The sequence below is a fragment of the Pseudophryne corroboree genome, chromosome 9 (genome assembly GCF_028390025.1).
Source record: "Pseudophryne corroboree isolate aPseCor3 chromosome 9, aPseCor3.hap2, whole genome shotgun sequence".
NCBI lineage: Eukaryota > Metazoa > Chordata > Amphibia > Anura > Myobatrachidae > Pseudophryne > Pseudophryne corroboree.
This window is the reverse complement of record NC_086452.1, coordinates 483,361,661-483,375,559: the sequence shown is the minus strand read 5'-3', so window position 1 is coordinate 483,375,559 and position 13,899 is coordinate 483,361,661. Positions and strand designations below refer to the sequence as shown.

The window sequence follows — 13,899 nt, the reverse complement described above, 5'->3', positions numbered from 1 at the left end:
TCCTGCTCTATCCCCTGATCATTAGTGTGTAGTAAGTGGTGTGATATCCCGGCTGCTGTGTGACCTGTCCTGTATACTGACACAGTGCAGGACACACCTGTACAGGACACACACCAGTCTCCTGCTCTATCCCCTGATCATTAGTGTGTAGTAAGTGGTGTGATATCCCGGCTGCTGTGTGACCTGTCCTGTATACTGACACAGTGCAGGAGACACCTGTACAGGACACACACCAGTCTCCTGCTCTATCCCCTGATCATTAGTGTGTAGTAAGTGGTGTGTGATATCCCGGCTGCTGTGTGACGTGTCCTGTATACTGACACAGTGCAGGAGACACCTGTACAACACACACTAGTCTCCTGCTCTATCCCCTGATCATTAGTGTGTAGTAAGTGGTGTGATATCCCGGCTGCTGTGTGACCTGTCCTGTATACTGACACAGTGCAGGAGACACCTGTACAGGACACACACCAGTCTCCTGCTCTATCCCCTGACCATTAGTGTGTAGTAAGTGGTGTGACATCTCGGCTGCTGTGTGACGTGTCCTGTATACTGACACAGTGCAGGAGACACCTGTACAGGACACACACCAGTCTCCTGCTCTATCCCCTGATCATTAGTGTGTAGTAAGTGGTGTGACATCCCGGCTGCTGTGTGACCTGTCCTGTATACTGACAGTGCAGGAGACACCTGTACAGGACACACACCAGTCTCCTGCTCTATCCCCTGATCATTAGTGTGTAGTAAGTGGTGTGACATCCCGGCTGCTGTGTGACCTGTCCTGTATACTGACACAGTGCAGGAGACACCTGTACAGGACACACACCAGTCTCCTGCTCTAACCCCTGATCATTAGTGTGTAGTAAGTGGTGTGATATCCCGGCTGCTGTGTGATGTGTCCTGTATACTGACACAGTGCAGGAGACACCTGTACAGGACACACACCAGTCTCCTGCTCTATCCCCTGATCATTAGTGTGTAGTAAGTGGTGTGACATCCCGGCTGCTGTGTGACCTGTCCTGTATACGGACACAGTGCAGGAGACACCTGTACAGGACACACACCAGTCTCCTGCTCTATCCCCTGATCATTAGTGTGTAGTAAGTGGTGTGATATCCCGGCTGCTGTGTGACGTGTCCTGTATACTGACACAGTGCAGGAGACACCTGTACAACACACACTAGTCTCCTGCTCTATCCCCTGATCATTAGTGTGTAGTAAGTGGTGTGACATCCCGGCTGCTGTGTGACCTGTCCTGTATACTGACACAGTGCAGGAGACACCTGTACAGGACACACACCAGTCTCCTGCTCTATCCCCTGATCATTAGTGTGTAGTAAGTGGTGTGATATCCCGGCTGCTGTGTGACGTGTCCTGTATACTGACACAGTGCAGGAGACACCTGTACAGGACACACACCAGTCTCCTGCTCTATCCCCTGACCATTAGTGTGTAGTAAGTGGTGTGACATCTCGGCTGCTGTGTGACGTGTCCTGTATACTGACACAGTGCAGGAGACACCTGTACAGGACACACACCAGTCTCCTGCTCTATCCCCTGATCATTAGTGTGTAGTAAGTGGTGTGACATCCCGGCTGCTGTGTGACCTGTCCTGTATACTGACACAGTGCAGGAGACACCTGTACAGGACACACACCAGTCTCCTGCTCTATCCCCTGATCATTAGTGTGTAGTAAGTGGTGTGACATCCCGGCTGCTGTGTGACCTGTCCTGTATACTGACACAGTGCAGGAGACACCTGTACAGGACACACACCAGTCTCCTGCTCTATCCCCTGATCATTAGTGTGTAGTAAGTGGTGTGACATCCCGGCTGCTGTGTGACCTGTCCTGTATACTGACACAGTGCAGGAGACACCTGTACAACACACACTAGTCTCCTGCTCTATCCCCTGATCATTAGTGTGTAGTAAGTGGTGTGACATCCCGGCTGCTGTGTGACCTGTCCTGTATACTGACACAGTGCAGGAGACACCTGTACAGGACACACACCAGTCTCCTGCTCTATCCCCTGATCATTAGTGTGTAGTAAGTGGTGTGACATCCCGGCTGCTGTGTGACCTGTCCTGTATACTGACACAGTGCAGGAGACACCTGTACAGGACACACACCAGTCTCCTGCTCTATCCCCTGAGCATTAGTGTGTAGTAAGTGGTGTGATATCCCGGCTGCTGTGTGACGTGTCCTGTATACTGACACAGTGCAGGAGACACCTGTACAACACACACCAGTCTCCTGCTCTATCCCCTGATCATTAGTGTGTAGTAAGTGGTGTGACATCCCGGCTGCTGTGTGACCTGTCCTGTATACTGACACAGTGCAGGAGACACCTGTACAGGACACACACCAGTCTCCTGCTCTATCCCCTGAGCATTAGTGTGTAGTAAGTGGTGTGTGATATCCCGGCTGCTGTGTGACCTGTCCTGTATACTGACACAGTGCAGGAGACACCTGTACAGGACACACACCAGTCTCCTGCTCTATCCCCTGATCATTAGTGTGTAGTAAGTGGTGTGACATCCCGGCTGCTGTGTGACCTGTCCTGTATACTGACAGTGCAGGAGACACCTGTACAGGACACACACCAGTCTCCTGCTCTATCCCCTGATCATTAGTGTGTAGTAAGTGCTGTGACATCCCGGCTGCTGTGTGACGTGTCCTGTATACAGACACAGTGTAGGAGACACCTGTACAGGACACACACCAGTCTCCTGCTCTATCCCCTGATCATTAGTGTGTAGTAAGTGGTGTGACATCCCGGCTGCTGTGTGACCTGTCCTGTATAGTGACACAGTGCAGGAGACACCTGTACAGGACACACACCAGTCTCCTGCTCTATCCCCTGATCATTAGTGTGTAGTAAGTGGTGTGACATCCCGGCTGCTGTGTGACGTGTCCTGTATACTGACACAGTGCAGGAGACACCTATACAGGACACACACCAGTCTCCTGCTCTATCCCCTGATCATTAGTGTGTAGTAAGTGGTGTGATATCCCGGCTGCTGTGTGACGTGTCCTGTATACTGACACAGTGCAGGAGACACCTGTACAACACACACTAGTCTCCTGCTCTATCCCCTGATCATTAGTGTGTAGTAAGTGGTGTGATATCCCGGCTGCTGTGTGTCCTGTCCTGTATACTGACACAGTGCAGGAGACACCTGTACAGGACACACACCAGTCTCCTGCTCTATCCCCTGATCATTAGTGTGTAGTAAGTGGTGTGACATCCCGGCTGCTGTGTGACCTGTCCTGTATACTGACAGTGCAGGAGACACCTGTACAGGACACACACCAGTCTCCTGCTCTATCCCCTGATCATTAGTGTGTAGTAAGTGGTGTGACATCCCGGCTGCTGTGTGTCCTGTCCTGTATACTGACACAGTGCAGGAGACACCTGTACAGGACACACACCAGTCTCCTGCTCTATCCCCTGAGCATTAGTGTGTAGTAAGTGGTGTGTGATATCCCGGCTGCTGTGCGACGTGTCCTGTATACTGACACAGTGCAGGAGACACCTGTACAGGACACACACCAGTCTCCTGCTCTATCCCCTGATCATTAGTGTGTAGTAAGTGGTGTGATATCCCGGCTGCTGTGTGACCTGTCCTGTATACTGACAGTGCAGGAGACACCTGTACAGGACACACACCAGTCTCCTGCTCTATCCCCTGATCATTAGTGTGTAGTAAGTGGTGTGACATCCCGGCTGCTGTGTGACGTGTCCTGTATACTGACACAGTGCAGGAGACACCTGTACAGGGGACACACCAGTCTCCTGCTCTATCCCCTGATCATTAGTGTGTAGTAAGTGGTGTGACATCCCGGCTGCTGTGTGTCCTGTCCTGTATAGTGACACAGTGCAGGAGACACCTGTACAGGACACACACCAGTCTCCTGCTCTATCCCCTGATCATTAGTGTGTAGTAAGTGGTGTGATATCCCGGCTGCTGTGTGACCTGTCCTGTATACTGACACAGTGCAGGAGACACCTGTACAGGGGACACACCAGTCTCCTGCTCTATCCCCTGATCATTAGTGTGTCGTAAGTGGTGTGACATCCCGGCTGCTGTGTGACGTGTCCTGTATACTGACACAGTGCAGGAGACACCTGTACAGGACACACACCAGTCTCCTGCTCTATCCCCTGATCATTAGTGTGTAGTAAGTGGTGTGTGATATCCCGGCTGCTGTGTGACGTGTCCTGTATACTGACATAGTGCAGGAGACACCTGTACAGGACACACACCAGTCTCCTGCTCTATCCCCTGACCATTAGTGTGTAGTAAGTGGTGTGTGATATCCCGGCTGCTGTGTGTCCTGTCCTGTATAGTGACACAGTGCAGGAGACACCTGTACAGGACACACACCAGTCTCCTGCTCTATCCCCTGATCATTAGTGTGTAGTAAGTGGTGTGATATCCCGGCTGCTGTGTGTCCTGTCCTGTATAGTGACACAGTGCAGGAGACACCTGTACAGGACACACACCAGTCTCCTGCTCTATCCCCTGATCATTAGTGTGTAGTAAGTGGTGTGACATCCCGGCTGCTGTGTGACCTGTCCTGTATACTGACAGTGCAGGAGACACCTGTACAGGACACACACCAGTCTCCTGCTCTATCCCCTGATCATTAGTGTGTAGTAAGTGGTGTGATATCCCGGCTGCTGTGTGACCTGTCCTGTATACTGACACAGTGCAGGAGACACCTGTACAGGACACACACCAGTCTCCTGCTCTATCCCCTGATCATTAGTGTGTAGTAAGTGGTGTGACATCCCGGCTGCTGTGTGACGTGTCCTGTATACTGACACAGTGCAGGAGACACCTGTACAGGACACACACCAGTCTCCTGCTCTATCCCCTGATCATTAGTGTGTAGTAAGTGGTGTGTGACATCCCGGCTGCTGTGTGACCTGTCCTGTATACTGACAGTGCAGGAGACAGCTGTACAGGACACACATCAGTCTCCTGCTCTATCCCCTGATCATTAGTGTGTTGTAAGTGGTGTGATATCCCGGCTGCTGTGTGACCTGTCCTGTATAGTGACACAGTGCAGGAGACACCTGTACAGGACACACACCAGTCTCCTGCTCTATCCCCTGATCATTAGTGTGTAGTAAGTGGTGTGACATCCCGGCTGCTGTGTGACCTGTCCTGTATACTGACACAGTGCAGGAGACACCTGTACAGGACACACACCAGTCTCCTGCTCTATCCCCTGATCATTAGTGTGTAGTAAGTGGTGTGACATCCCGGCTGCTGTGTGACCTGTCCTGTATACTGACACAGTGCAGGAGACACCTGTACAGGACACACACCAGTCTCCTGCTCTATCCCCTGATCATTAGTGTGTAGTAAGTGGTGTGACATCCCGGCTGCTGTGTGACCTGTCCTGTATACTGACACAGTGCAGGAGACACCTGTACAGGACACACACCAGTCTCCTGCTCTATCCCCTGATCATTAGTGTGTAGTAAGTGGTGTGACATCCCGGCTGCTGTGTGACGTGTCCTGTATACTGACACAGTGCAGGAGACACCTGTACAGGACACACACCAGTCTCCTGCTCTATCCCCTGATCATTAGTGTGTAGTAAGTGGTGTGTGATATCCCGGCTGCTGTGTGACCTGTCCTGTATACTGACACAGTGCAGGACACACCTGTACAGGACACACACCAGTCTCCTGCTCTATCCCCTGATCATTAGTGTGTAGTAAGTGGTGTGACATCCCGGCTGCTGTGTGACCTGTCCTGTATACTGACACAGTGCAGGAGACACCTGTACAGGACACACACCAGTCTCCTGCTCTATCCCCTGATCATTAGTGTGTAGTAAGTGGTGTGATATCCCGGCTGCTGTGTGACCTGTCCTGTATACTGACACAGTGCAGGACACACCTGTACAGGACACACACCAGTCTCCTGCTCTATCCCCTGATCATTAGTGTGTAGTAAGTGGTGTGATATCCCGGCTGCTGTGTGACCTGTCCTGTATAGTGACACAGTGCAGGAGACACCTGTACAGGACACACACCAGTCTCCTGCTCTATCCCCTGATCATTAGTGTGTAGTAAGTGGTGTGATATCCCGGCTGCTGTGTGACCTGTCCTGTATACTGACACAGCGCAGGACACACCTGTACAGGACACACACCAGTCTCCTGCTCTATCCCCTGATCATTAGTGTGTAGTAAGTGGTGTGACATCCCGGCTGCTGTGTGACCTGTCCTGTATACTGACAGTGCAGGAGACACCTGTACAGGACACACCAGTCTCCTGCTCTATCCCCTGATCATTAGTGTGTAGTAAGTGGTGTGATATCCCGGCTGCTGTGTGACCTGTCCTGTATACTGACACAGTGCAGGAGACACCTGTACAGGACACACACCAGTCTCCTGCTCTATCCCCTGATCATTAGTGTGTAGTAAGTGGTGTGACATCCCGGCTGCTGTGTGACCTGTCCTGTATACTGACACAGTGCAGGAGACACCTGTACAGGACACACACCAGTCTCCTGCTCTATCCCCTGATCATTAGTGTGTAGTAAGTGGTGTGACATCCCGGCTGCTGTGTGTCCTGTCCTGTATACTGACACAGTGCAGGAGAGACCTGTACAGGACACACACCAGTCTCCTGCTCTATCCCCTGATCATTAGTGTGTTGTAAGTGGTGTGACATCCCGGCTGCTGTGTGACGTGTCCTGTATACTGACACAGTGCAGGAGACACCTGTACAGGACACACACCAGTCTCCTGCTCTATCCCCTGATCATTAGTGTGTAGTAAGTGGTGTGACATCCCGGCTGCTGTGTGACGTGTCCTGTATACTGACACAGTGCAGGAGACACCTGTACAGGACACACACCAGTCTCCTGCTCTATCCCCTGATCATTAGTGTGTAGTAAGTGGTGTGATATCCCGGCTGCTGTGTGACCTGTCCTGTATACTGACACAGTGCAGGAGACACCTGTACAGGACACACACCAGTCTCCTGCTCTATCCCCTGATCATTAGTGTGTAGTAAGTGGTGTGTGATATCCCGGCTGCTGTGTGACGTGTCCTGTATACTGACACAGTGCAGGAGACACCTGTACAGGACACACACCAGTCTCCTGCTCTATCCCCTGATCATTAGTGTGTAGTAAGTGGTGTGACATCCCGGCTGCTGTGTGACCTGTCCTGTATACTGACACAGTGCAGGAGACACCTGTACAGGACACACACCAGTCTCCTGCTCTATCCCCTGATCATTAGTGTGTAGTAAGTGGTGTGACATCCCGGCTGCTGTGTGACGTGTCCTGTATACTGACACAGTGCAGGAGACACCTGTACAGGACACACACCAGTCTCCTGCTCTATCCCCTGATCATTAGTGTGTAGTAAGTGGTGTGATATCCCGGCTGCTGTGTGACGTGTCCTGTATACTGACACAGTGCAGGAGACACCTGTACAGGACACACACCAGTCTCCTGCTCTATCCCCTGATCATTAGTGTGTAGTAAGTGGTGTGACATCCCGGCTGCTGTGTGACGTGTCCTGTATACTGACACAGTGCAGGAGACACCTGTACAGGACACACACCAGTCTCCTGCTCTATCCCCTGATCATTAGTGTGTAGTAAGTGGTGTGATATCCCGGCTGCTGTGTGACGTGTCCTGTATACTGACACAGTGCAGGAGACACCTGTACAGGACACACACCAGTCTCCTGCTCTATCCCCTGATCATTAGTGTGTAGTAAGTGGTGTGACATCCCGGCTGCTGTGTGACCTGTCCTGTATACTGACACAGTGCAGGAGACACCTGTACAGGACACACACCAGTCTCCTGCTCTATCCCCTGATCATTAGTGTGTAGTAAGTGGTGTGACATCCCGGCTGCTGTGTGACCTGTCCTGTATACTGACACAGTGCAGGAGACACCTGTACAGGACACACACCAGTCTCCTGCTCTATCCCCTGATCATTAGTGTGTAGTAAGTGGTGTGATATCCCGGCTGCTGTGTGACCTGTCCTGTATACTGACACAGTGCAGGAGACACCTGTACAGGACACACACCAGTCTCCTGCTCTATCCCCTGATCATTAGTGTGTAGTAAGTGGTGTGACATCCCGGCTGCTGTGTGACCTGTCCTGTATACTGACACAGTGCAGGAGACACCTGTACAGGACACACACCAGTCTCCTGCTCTATCCCCTGATCATTAGTGTGTAGTAAGTGGTGTGACATCCCGGCTGCTGTGTGACGTGTCCTGTATACTGACACAGTGCAGGAGACACCTGTACAGGACACACACCAGTCTCCTGCTCTATCCCCTGATCATTAGTGTGTAGTAAGTGGTGTGACATCCCGGCTGCTGTGTGACCTGTCCTGTATACTGACACAGTGCAGGAGACACCTGTACAGGGGACACACCAGTCTCCTGCTCTATCCCCTGATCATTAGTGTGTAGTAAGTGGTGTGATATCCCGGCTGCTGTGTGACCTGTCCTGTATACTGACAGTGCAGGAGACACCTGTACAGGACACACACCAGTCTCCTGCTCTATCCCCTGATCATTAGTGTGTAGTAAGTGGTGTGATATCCCGGCTGCTGTGTGACCTGTCCTGTATACTGACACAGTGCAGGACACACCTGTACAGGACACACACCAGTCTCCTGCTCTATCCCCTGATCATTAGTGTGTAGTAAGTGGTGTGACATCCCGGCTGCTGTGTGACCTGTCCTGTATACTGACACAGTGCAGGAGACACCTGTACAGGACACACACCAGTCTCCTGCTCTATCCCCTGATCATTAGTGTGTAGTAAGTGGTGTGATATCCCGGCTGCTGTGTGACCTGTCCTGTATACTGACACAGTGCAGGACACACCTGTACAGGACACACACCAGTCTCCTGCTCTATCCCCTGATCATTAGTGTGTAGTAAGTGGTGTGATATCCCGGCTGCTGTGTGACCTGTCCTGTATAGTGACACAGTGCAGGAGACACCTGTACAGGACACACACCAGTCTCCTGCTCTATCCCCTGATCATTAGTGTGTAGTAAGTGGTGTGATATCCCGGCTGCTGTGTGACCTGTCCTGTATACTGACACAGCGCAGGACACACCTGTACAGGACACACACCAGTCTCCTGCTCTATCCCCTGATCATTAGTGTGTAGTAAGTGGTGTGATATCCCGGCTGCTGTGTGACCTGTCCTGTATACTGACACAGTGCAGGAGACACCTGTACAGGACACACACCAGTCTCCTGCTCTATCCCCTGATCATTAGTGTGTAGTAAGTGGTGTGATATCCCGGCTGCTGTGTGACCTGTCCTGTATACTGACACAGTGCAGGACACACCTGTACAGGACACACACCAGTCTCCTGCTCTATCCCCTGATCATTAGTGTGTAGTAAGTGGTGTGACATCCCGGCTGCTGTGTGACCTGTCCTGTATACTGACAGTGCAGGAGACACCTGTACAGGACACACCAGTCTCCTGCTCTATCCCCTGATCATTAGTGTGTAGTAAGTGGTGTGATATCCCGGCTGCTGTGTGACCTGTCCTGTATACTGACACAGTGCAGGACACACCTGTACAGGACACACACCAGTCTCCTGCTCTATCCCCTGATCATTAGTGTGTAGTAAGTGGTGTGATATCCCGGCTGCTGTGTGACCTGTCCTGTATAGTGACACAGTGCAGGAGACACCTGTACAGGACACACACCAGTCTCCTGCTCTATCCCCTGATCATTAGTGTGTAGTAAGTGGTGTGATATCCCGGCTGCTGTGTGACCTGTCCTGTATACTGACACAGCGCAGGACACACCTGTACAGGACACACACCAGTCTCCTGCTCTATCCCCTGATCATTAGTGTGTAGTAAGTGGTGTGACATCCCGGCTGCTGTGTGACCTGTCCTGTATACTGACAGTGCAGGAGACACCTGTACAGGACACACCAGTCTCCTGCTCTATCCCCTGATCATTAGTGTGTAGTAAGTGGTGTGATATCCCGGCTGCTGTGTGACCTGTCCTGTATACTGACACAGTGCAGGAGACACCTGTACAGGACACACACCAGTCTCCTGCTCTATCCCCTGATCATTAGTGTGTAGTAAGTGGTGTGACATCCCGGCTGCTGTGTGACCTGTCCTGTATACTGACAGTGCAGGAGACACCTGTACAGGACACACCAGTCTCCTGCTCTATCCCCTGATCATTAGTGTGTAGTAAGTGGTGTGATATCCCGGCTGCTGTGTGACCTGTCCTGTATACTGACACAGTGCAGGAGACACCTGTACAGGACACACACCAGTCTCCTGCTCTATCCCCTGATCATTAGTGTGTAGTAAGTGGTGTGACATCCCGGCTGCTGTGTGACCTGTCCTGTATACTGACACAGTGCAGGAGACACCTGTACAGGACACACACCAGTCTCCTGCTCTATCCCCTGATCATTAGTGTGTAGTAAGTGGTGTGACATCCCGGCTGCTGTGTGACCTGTCCTGTATACTGACACAGTGCAGGAGACACCTGTACAGGACACACACCAGTCTCCTGCTCTATCCCCTGATCATTAGTGTGTAGTAAGTGGTGTGACATCCCGGCTGCTGTGTGTCCTGTCCTGTATACTGACACAGTGCAGGAGAGACCTGTACAGGACACACACCAGTCTCCTGCTCTATCCCCTGATCATTAGTGTGTTGTAAGTGGTGTGACATCCCGGCTGCTGTGTGACGTGTCCTGTATACTGACACAGTGCAGGAGACACCTGTACAGGACACACACCAGTCTCCTGCTCTATCCCCTGATCATTAGTGTGTAGTAAGTGGTGTGTGACATCCCGGCTGCTGTGTGATGTGTCCTGTATACTGACACAGTGCAGGAGACACCTGTACAGGACACACACCAGTCTCCTGCTCTATCCCCTGATCATTAGTGTGTTGTAAGTGGTGTGACATCCCGGCTGCTGTGTGACGTGTCCTGTATACTGACACAGTGCAGGAGACACCTGTACAGGACACACACCAGTCTCCTGCTCTATCCCCTGAGCATTAGTGTGTAGTAAGTGGTGTGACATCCCGGCTGCTGTGTGTCCTGTCCTGTATACTGACACAGTGCAGGAGACACCTGTACAGGACACACACCAGTCTCCTGCTCTATCCCCTGATCATTAGTGTGTAGTAAGTGGTGTGACATCCCGGCTGCTGTGTGTCCTGTCCTGTATACTGACACAGTGCAGGAGACACCTGTACAGGACACACACCAGTCTCCTGCTCTATCCCCTGATCATTAGTGTGTAGTAAGTGGTGTGACATCCCGGCTGCTGTGTGTCCTGTCCTGTATACTGACACAGTGCAGGAGACACCTGTACAGGACACACACCAGTCTCCTGCTCTATCCCCTGATCATTAGTGTGTAGTAAGTGGTGTGACATCCCGGCTGCTGTGTAACCTGTCCTGTATACTGACACAGTGTCATCTTGGGGAAGTCTAATTAAGGACGAAACGCGTTGGGACTGATGCACCTGAACTTCCCTTATGGGCAGATAAGCTGTTTTAATACTTATTTTTTGTACGTTTGAATTTTTACTATTTATCTTGGATGTTTACGGAAAATCTGATGTATCCCATTCCTAATATGGACAGATAAGCTTGTCATTCATTTTTATCTTGTACGCTCGCATTACTTCTACCTTTTATGTTTTATGTGTTTTATTAAATATTGTGAAAAACTTTTAAAAAGTCCCTGGCTGTGGATTTTAAATTTTGGGATTTACCTTTACCCAGAAAGTTTTTTATAACACATAATTGGTTCATTTGATCTGTAGATTGAAAATTGCGTATTCTGCACTTCTACCTTTATGTTTTATGTGTTTTATTATTGTGAAAAACTTTTAAAAAATCCCTGGCTGTGGATTTTAAATTTTGGGATTTTCCTTTACCCAGAAAGTTTTTTATAACACACAATTGGTTCATCTGATCTGTAGATTGTGATTGCGTAAAAACAGTACGCGCTATGTTATTTTGTTCTTCTTTTTTCATGTACCTATACTGGTCCTATGACTGAAGCAAAAGTCTGTTTATGCCAGATAAGTAGTGTCCTGTTCTCAATCACACCAGCTCTATATTTTTATTAGACACTAGTAGGCGCCCTTTTCTTCACTTTTCTTCTATATATCTATATCTTCTTTTTCCACATTATTTTATTCTTCTTTATTGTGTTTTACTTGGGCTGTGCGCAATCTGGCCGCTATTTTAACATAATGAAATCTTAATTTTCCTTTTAGGTCTCAAGACGTTACAGACTTACTCACTGAAGATTTACTATTGGTATGAAATCTTTATTATTACTATTATATTGTTATTTATTTACAGTTCACACATATTACACCTTGCTATATACAGAATATTGGCCCTCATTCCGAGTTGATCGTTCGCTGCCGTTTTTCGCAGCGTAGCAATCAGGCTAAAATCGTCTGTTATGCGTATAGTACGCAGCGCGCACGCGCAAAGTACTTTCACACAAAACTATGCAGTTTTACACAAGCTCGAGCGACGCTTTTCAGTCGCTCGAGTGATCATAGTGTGATTGACAGGAAGTGGATGTTTCTGGGCGGCAACTCAGCGTTTACAGGGAGTATGCTGAAAAACGCAGGCGTGCCAGGTAAAAACGCAGGAGTGGCTGGAGAAACGGGGGAGTGGCTGGCCGAACGCAGGGCGTGTTTGTGACGTCAAACCAGCAACTAAACGGACTGAGATGATCGCAATCTAGGAGTAGGTCTGGAGCTACACAGAAACTGCAGGGAATTATTTAGTAGCAATTCTGCTAATCTTTCGTTCGCAATTCTGCTAAGCTAAGATACACTCCCAGAGGGCGGCGGCCTAGCGTGTGCAATGCTGCTAAAAGCAGCTAGTGAGCGAACAACTCGGAGTGAAGGCCATTGTGTCATTTAGATCACTCCCTGCCCCAGTGGTGCTTACACTCTATGGGGGTTTTTCCGACCTGATCGCTCGCTGCAGTTTATCGCAGCGATAGGGTTGGATATGGTCATGCGCCGGCACCGCAGTAGTGTAGTAGTGTAGCGATCGCCTCTGCCTGATTGACAGGCAAAGGCGGTCGCTGGGCGGGAGGGGGCTGGATAGCAGTGTTAAGCCGCCTTTTAGGGGGTGCAGTCCGGCCATTGCAGGCGTGGTCGGACCATTGGGGGGGGGGGGGGGGGGGGGAGCCCACGGCGGCTGCGTGACATCACGCGCAGCCACTGCGACCCAGGCAGCAAGGAGGTTCCCTATCACATGTACACACACATTACAGAGAGAGTATCAGTCACATCAGCCCCTGCCCCAGTGAGCTTACACTCTATATTCCCTATCACATGTACACACACATTACAGAGAGAGTATCAGTCACATCAGCCTCTGCCCCAGTGAGCTTACACTCTATATTCCCTATCACATGTACACACACATTACAGAGAGAGTATCAGTCACATCAGCCCCTGCCCCAGTGAGCTTACACTCTATATTCCCTATCACACGTACACACATTACAGAGAGTATCAGTCACATCAGCCCCTGCCCCAGTGAGCTTACACTCTATATTCCCTATCACATGTACACACACATTACAGAGAGTATCAGTCACATCAGCCCCTGCCCCAGTGAGCTTACACTCTATATTCCCTATCACATGTACACACACATTACAGAGAGTATCAGTCACATCAGCCCCTGCCCCAGTGAGCTTACACTCTATATTCCCTATCACATGTACACACACATTACAGAGAGTGTATCAGTCACATCAGCCTCTGCCCCAGTGAGCTTACACTCTATATTCCCTATCACATGTACACACACATTACAGAGAGTGTATCAGTCACATCAG

General features: G+C 50.3%; 1 protein-coding gene across 3 annotated transcripts in view; it reads left to right on the top strand.

The window, feature by feature from the left end:
- Positions 1 to 13,899, top strand: part of SH3BP1 (SH3 domain binding protein 1) — a 799,734-nt gene that overhangs the window by 141,170 nt on the left and 644,665 nt on the right. For all 3 annotated transcript variants that reach the window (XM_063941456.1, XM_063941455.1, XM_063941457.1), the window contains exon 2: positions 12,302 to 12,344. In XM_063941456.1, the coding sequence (XP_063797526.1) occupies positions 12,302 to 12,344 (43 nt within the window). The remainder of the gene's footprint in view (positions 1 to 12,301; positions 12,345 to 13,899) is intronic.